Source organism: Pinus tabuliformis, chromosome 1_2 (assembly GCF_031772625.1).
Source record: "Pinus tabuliformis cultivar Carrire ecotype Pingquan chromosome 1_2, CPIR1, whole genome shotgun sequence".
Taxonomy (NCBI): domain Eukaryota; kingdom Viridiplantae; phylum Streptophyta; class Pinopsida; order Pinales; family Pinaceae; genus Pinus; species Pinus tabuliformis.
In genome coordinates this window covers 812266248-812273949 of record NC_142298.1, presented here as the reverse complement: position 1 = coordinate 812273949, position 7702 = coordinate 812266248, and the positions used below count along the sequence as shown (strand labels likewise).

The following is a 7702-nucleotide window of genomic DNA, read 5'->3' as shown; positions in this document are numbered from 1 at the left end:
GTTGTTAAATAAAAACCTTGTACAGTCTTCCTCCCGGCTGGAGGCATATATAAGCTCACTTTGAAAATGTCAATCAAAATCTGGGGTCTCCTTCGACGAAGGAAAACAACCCCTTACAAAATTTATAAAGTGTCTAAAATATATGAAAAACAAAAAACTGCATATATATAAGTCTGTTGCTGTAGATATAGCACATGAGAAAATATACAGAGACCGAGATATGATATGAAGAGACTGTATACATAAAAACAACAAAAAGGCCGAGAAGACTGCTGTCAAAAATGAAATAAGAGCTGTGATCAAAGTGGCTGAGCATAAGGGGGCTGATGTGTTATGAAAGACTGCCCCTGTCTGATCTCTTCTACTGTCCAGCTACCCAGATCCTGTTGTAGACCAGCCTTAGAAAGCTGGTCTGCTTCCTCATTCTTATCCCTGTAAATGTGGCAGATAGAAAACTTATTAAAAGATGCCTTTAAAAATGAAATTTCTTCAACAAGTGTCTTCAGAATCTGATTTTGACAAGATGCATTTCCATTGACCCAATTTATGACATTAAGTGAGTCCCCAAAAATCTGTATTGTGTTGATATTTCTGTGAAGAAGCCAGCATAAGAGATAGCGCAAAGCAGACAATTCAGCATAGTTATTTGTGCCCGTACCCAGCCCTACAGATGCTTTTAAAGAGTGTTCCGGATTAATGTGTATGCACAAACCCGCTCCAGCCTTATTGTTTTGGGAAGCCCCATCAAAAAAACCACACGGAATGCCCTCCTGTATATTGATTGGCTTTTGATTTATTTTAGGATTTTTGTCTTCAGGGGGCGGAATGGCAGAGTATATGGCAGCAACATTGATGGCAATGACGGAAGTTGGGGTGTCCTTGTCTTGAAACAGACTTTTGTTTCTAGCAAGCCAAACTCCCCAAAAGAAAATAAGGGGCAGGTTTCTCATGTTCCCCTCCGGGTAGTTTTGCCACCATTTCCTCCAGGCTTCTTCCAGAGAATCATGACCCCACTGAGCTTTAACCTTGAGCAAGACAGTGACCTCCTCCCATATCTTTTTAGAGACTGCACAGGTAGTGAAAAGATGACTGATGGTTTCCTCTTCAGACTTGCATAAAGGGCATCGCCCAGGCCCAACTAGAAACCTGGCTTGTAGTATTTCCCATGTTGGGACCTTCCTTTTTAAAATGCACCATAGAAAGAGCCTAGCCTTTGCTGGACATTTGAGTTTCCAAATGTTTTTTGCCCACCAATCTGGTACTCCCCAGCCCTTCTTTCCCATTAAGAAAGTGTAACCATCTTTTGGGGAATAGTCCCCAGTTTTGCTTTGAGCCCACATCAAGCGATCTGGTTCATCTTTTATCCTGACATTTGAGCGTTGCAATTCTTTGATGAACACCTCCCATTCGTTCTTCCATCTGACATTTATTCCTAATTCTACATCACTCTGCCAAGCCTGTCCCCAGATAGTAGACTGGCCAACTTTCTCCACCTGATTTAATGATGTAATTCCTATGCTGTCAAGGTGTCTAAGTAACCCTGGTGACAAGGCAAAAGCTTCATTGCATCCTACCCAGGGATCTCTGCCAATCCTGATCTGTCTTCCATCTCCCACTTTCCAAGCTAATCCTTGCTCAATCACTGAAAAGGCTTCCACCGTGGCCTTCCAGATGGCTGAAATATTCTTTATCTTCTTATCTTGACTCTGAATCCAATCTTCCAAAGGGACTGGATCGATGTACTTCCTTTTCACCACCCTTGTCCATAGATTTTCCATAGTTATTAGCCTCCAACCTGATTTAGCTGCTAGAGAAGAGCTGAACTCAGGGAGCCTTTTAATTCCCCATCCTCCCCAATCTTTTGGTCTGGCCACTTTGTCCCAGGCTACCCAGGGTAACACCGAGGACTCCTTTGAACCTTCCCATAAAAATCTGCAACAAATTCTTCTGATTTTCTCCATCACTCCTTTTGGGATCCAAGTCAAAGCAGCCCAGTATACTAGGATGGCTAACAGGACTGATTTGATGAGGGTCAATCTGCCAGCTCTGGATAGCCACCTGAAACTCCAGTGTGAAATTCTGGCTTCTATCTTTGCAATGAGCCAGTTCCAATCCTCTTTTTTATATGCTGCTGGCTTTAACCAAAAACCCAGATATTTGAAAGGGGAATCCAGGGACTGAAGGGGGAAAGGGAATAGATTAGCCATTCTATTCCTTTCTCTTCTTTCAAAATCTGCCACACATACTTGAGATTTCCTAGAGTTTATCTGCATTCCAGTTGCTTTCAGAAATAGATCGAAAATGCATTTTAACTCCTTAAGTTCATTGAGAGATCCATTAGTGAAAATCAAAATATCATCAACAAAAAGTAGATGAGTGATGAAAAGATTGATTGCTACCTCAATACCTTTTACCTTCTCCTCTCTTCTGGCTTTGTGAATCAATCTGCTTAGCCCTTCTGCCACGAGAAGAAACAGGAGAGGAGATAACAGACAACCTTCCCTGAGGACTCTCTAGCTGTTAAAAAATGAGGAAGCTGCTCCATTGACCAGTACTGCAAAGCTGACATTTGAGATACAGCCCATGATCCAACTAATAAAAGAATAGTTGAAACCCACATGAGTTAGCAGCATCCGGAGGTAGAGCCAGCTTATTCGGTCATATGCTTTAGAGAGGTCGATTTTGAGTACTGCTCCCTTCTTTTTCTTCAGTCTGACACTATGAATAACCTCCTGGGCTACTCCAATGGCTTCATGAATTTGTCTTCCATCCAGGAAACCAAATTGTTCCATTGATATATTTCTTGACAGAATTGGAACAATTCTGAGAGCAATCACCTTTGCAATAATCTTGTAGATGCAATTACACAGTGAGATTGGTCTGAAGTCTTCAAAACTCGCCGGATCATCCTTCTTTGGAATAAGAGCAATAAAGGTTGAATTGAAAGGTCTATAGACTTCTCCTTTCTGTCTTGACTCTTCAACAACCTCAGTTATTTCGGAGCCTATTTGATCATAAAAATGGAGAAACAGTTCTATAGTCCAGCCATCAGGGCCTGGACTTTTATCCTTGCCCATAAGCTTCATGGCTGCTTCAACCTCCTCCTTAGATACCGGAGTTGTAAGATCTTCTGCTTCATCCTCCTCAATGAATCTAGGAAAGCATTGCGCTGTTCGAATGACTTCTGCAATGGTAGCCTCTCCCGAATCTGCGAAAATATTCTGGAAATGTCTTTGTCCTAAACCAGAAAGCTCTGGAAAGGAGCTGACTTCCCTCCCTTCTTCATCTTTAAGTCTCCAAATAGTATTTGTAGATTTCCTGCCTTTTGCAAAATTATGGAAGAACCTAGTATTTTCATCCCCAGATTTTAGCCAAATTGCCCTACTCTTAATCCTCCATTCTTCTTCCTTGTCCAAGAGGATTTTGTTTTGCTGCTTCTCCAACTGAAGGATTCTGTCCTTTGAGGCCTGCGAGGAGTATCCATCTGCCTCAATACTTTCCATCTGCTTCAGCTCCTCCCTGATTCTAATCAGATCTTCATTTTGTTTCAGTTTCCTATCCTTTGCCCAGGAGATTGTAGCTTTCTTCAATCTTTTGAGATTCTCCATGAACAAAAAACACTTATCCTCACCTGTATTGTGAACAGGGTGAATCCATGTTTCTTTAAACAGGTTACTGTAAGAGGGGTCTTGGAGCCAAGATGGATTGAACTTGAAAGGGGCAGGAGGTTTGGGGGGAGGAAAAGTAATGTCCAAAAAAACAGGGAAGTGATCCGAATTCCCTATTTCCTCAACCCACTGTCTGATCATAGGTGCTTTGGAGGTTAAAGACTCAGATAACAGAAAGCGATCTAGTCTTTTGGCGATCCGGTCCTCTCCTATCCTTCGGTTCCTCCAAGTGGGCTTTAGTTTGATCGGGGAAGGATCTATGAGGTTGCTTTCCGTTAATAGATTAAGGAAGAAATCTGAGAGGGGATCTTCTCTAGCTGATGGACCCCATGCTTCTGCCCTGCCAATGGAAAAGTTTAAATCACCCCCCATAATCAGCAAGGGGGATTTCAACACAGATTTTGCCATCAAATCATCCCAAAAGGTTTCCCTGCCCTGACAGGGCCCATAGATATTTACTAGGGAGATGGGGAAGGTGAAATCTGGAGAAAAAACCTCCATGCCCATAACTTGTTTCATCCCCCATTGGTTGATGACCTTTACTCGCCCTTCCTTGATTCCAATAGCAAGGCCCCCCGAGTGACCAAAAGAATCTATAGCAGTAAAGTTCCATCCAGGCAGGAGGGCTTTTAGCATAGGTTCAATCTCAGAAGCCTTCCCCAGGGTTTCTTGCAAAAAGATAACATCTAATTTTGAATTAAGGATCCACTCTTTCAAGGCCAGTTTCTTAGGTTTGCTGGCCAAACCTCTGCAATTCCAGGATGTCAGGATCATTTAATAACACCTTCAGGGGAGTGCACTGCTCTAAGAACCCCCGGGATAGAATATTGTTTGCCATCTGCAACATCCAGTTTAGCTTTAAGTTTGGCCTTGGACATGTCCGATTTCCTACCTCTCTTGTTTTTGGTACAGCTCTGAGAAGGGGGCTGTCCCAAACCTCCAAAAGCCCCCGGAGTACCATGCTTCCCTCCCAATGATCTCAGGTTGTAAGGGCAAAGGGTACGAGATGCTGGTTGAGAAAGGGGGGGCCATTGTTCTTCACAGTTTATATCAAGGGACGGTAAAGCCGCAGCTATAGTGTCTACATCCGTGGAAATCAATACATGTTCCATATTTTCTACATTATTATTTTCTTGAATTGGATTGTTTGGGGACGAAACATGCAATGGAACAAAGACATGCTCAGGAGAGTTAAGAGAAGAAAGAGGGGTCCCTGAGCACATACCCTTTTCATCTTCGTCTCGAGGGGTTTGATCTGCATTGGCTTCCTTGGCGATTTCTTCCACAGCTTCCGCTTCTTTATCAATTTCCTCCACAGCTACCGCCGGATGAGAGTCATTGGCCTGAACAGCCTCTTGGATTTGTACATCTTCAACCATTGGATCCTTTAGTGTCTCCTCGGTCTCCATTTCCTCTGTTCCTTGCATCTCCGGATTTTCTTTCTCCTTAGGCATCTGAGCAGGGATTGGAACAGTTTCTCTGTAAGCTGTAGTCCTCCGAAAGCGTCTCCTTCTTCTAAGCTGCGGACAGTCTTTTGCCAGATGCCCATACTCATGGCAGCGATGGCACCTGAACGGCAAGTGTTCGTAGTCTAATAGCTGCTCGAACACGTAGTCTTTGTATTGTAAATTGATTTTTTGAGCCAAACCTCTGCTCGGGTTGAGGTGTACCAGCAAGCGAGCCATCGCTCTGTTTTTCGTCTCCAGGAAAGTCATATCTGCTTCCAAGAAAACACCCAGCCTATTCCCAATAGATTTGAAAACGGCTTCTGTCCAAAGGAAGGATGGTAGACCCGGAGCTCTCACCCACACTGGGAACTCATCCGTTCTCTCCTTGATTGCATCAAAAAGAGGGGTCCATTTCTTCAGCAAAACAGGAATGTTCCCAATGTGCCAGTTTCGATGGAAGACCCAATCTGCCGAGTCCTTGTCTATGAAACTGAGCTTAAACCATCCTTTCGCTAAACATTGGGCTTCAAACTGTAATGGTCTATCAGAAGCAAAACAATTCTCACCCCATGCTTGAAGAAATTCGGAAGTGTATTTCTTACCTCTAGCTCTACCGACCAGGGTACAATCTGCAACAGCTAGGGTTTCTTCGATGGAAACCTCCATCCCAAGGACCAAATTACCTTCAATCTCCTGAGATCCAATGGGTCTTTGCGGTTTCCTCTTCGCTGCTTTGCTTCTTAACTCTTCCACTGGTGTCCTAATACCCCTGCGTCCATCAGTCCGTTCTGGGTTCGTCTGTGCTAAGCCCACAGGTGGTTCTGTCTCCGGCTGTGACGGAAGCTGGCCAGAGATGCCAGTGTCAAGGTTCCCTGGGAGTAATTGACCAAGCGCCAATCCATCGAAGCCTTCCCGCTCCCCTACAGAAAGATCACCGTAACCACCTGCAGAACCTCCTTTTAGAGAGGGGGAATCTCTTGGCAGAGAGACCCTAGAGAGCATGGGGAAACCCCCTGGAACCCTTGATTGACCAGAGCCAGCAGAAAGCCCTAGATGGGTTATATCTTCGAAACCCTTAGAAGGCGCAAACCGGGTTGGAGCTGCTTTGCCCTTTGGATCAGAAGATAACCCTTCCTCTTTTGACCCATCCGCCACAAATTCTCTTCCCACCTGCTTGGGGACAGCCGATAAACTGGAGTTGTAAACCTCACTGCCCGTATCCTTGCCTTGAAGCAGAAAACATGGAATTTCCGCCTGGGATAATGACTCCAACCTTGACAGCTCGTAAGCCCCAAAGTAATGTTCCACGTTCTGAACGGTGGTATCCTTCCCCCACATAGAGAGGATATCTTCCAGTTCTGGGTCCAGGTCTACAAGTTCGGCGGGATTAACCATGGTTACGGGCCGTTCCAAGGTATAAACGACAGCCAACAGTCAATGGGGGAAAAACCTGACGCGGCTTCTTGTGAAAAAAAACGGAAAAGGGCGGAGAAAAAACTGAAGGCAGCTGTAATAGATAATTTCATAAAAAACAAACATGCATCAAGACAAAAGGTTCACCTCCACCTGCCAGTCGCCATGGCAGAGAAAGACCTCTACACCGGCAGCTGTTCTTGGAACCTGGCCTGTTCTACCTAACCATCATTCTATCATAATTCTAAGAAACTAAAAAATATAAATAAATTAATAAAGACAATATGATAATTAATTAAAATTTAATTATTATTTAAAAATACTAAACTGTAATAAATATGAATTACAAAGTTTTATAATTATCAATTAACCTAGCCTAAGAAAGTCGGCGACCATCTTTCTCACTCCATCACCATCTCACACCTCTATTTATTCATTCTACAGATATCTAGCTTACACACTTTTTGATCTATCCTGATGATGAGCCACAGTATATGACTCGAAACATCGATACAAAGAATTATGGATGTGATAATCCCATAAGAAAACTCTACACAACATATCTGAGCATAGGGGTTTCATACTTTTATGATATTTTCAAAGAAACATTGATGCCATATCACAATATCTGCATTATCATCTATTAGATCATGTATTCATTGTACTTTTAACTACTAATCAAAACATGATGAAAACCATACATCAAGTCTCTGATAAAACATACTCATAACCAACATATAATCAAAATAAATACCAAGGATATAAAAACCATAAATATCACATGTGAACCAGTGAATTTACACATAAAATACCAAGGATAAAGAGTTCTTATTAATGAATGAATAGGCCAACCAAGTTTGGGACTTCCACAAACCACTTGACCATAGATTGCCTGAACCAAATATTTATTTCAGCCAATCACCCCCGTGCCATATTCCAAGCATGAATGTGGGACTCACAAAAAAACCAACCAGGGCTTCCAAAGGCCAACCACCTCAACCCTCATCAATATAACTAGGCTTTACCATAATCCAAATTAGGTCACTAGGCCATAAACAAGCATGCATGCCACCAAATTTCTCCACCTACACTATGAGTAATTTTCCTCCCTCCTAGTCTCTAGGATTTATGGTATATCCTTACATTCACAAGTGAAGGATTTGTAGGCCTAAT

The 7702-nt window shown here is 42.9% G+C and overlaps 1 protein-coding gene across 1 annotated transcript; it reads right to left on the bottom strand.

The window, feature by feature from the left end:
* Positions 1-299: 299 nt before the first annotated feature.
* On the bottom strand, positions 300-4442 carry LOC149208385 (uncharacterized). Its single transcript, XM_089398324.1, has 3 exons — positions 2780-4442; positions 2498-2592; positions 300-2267 (listed from the first exon to the last, which is right to left on the bottom strand). The coding sequence occupies exons 1-3, from the start codon at positions 4440-4442 to the stop codon at positions 300-302; spliced, it is 3726 nt and encodes a 1241-aa protein (XP_089254450.1).
* Between the last annotated feature and the right edge of the window lie 3260 nt (positions 4443-7702).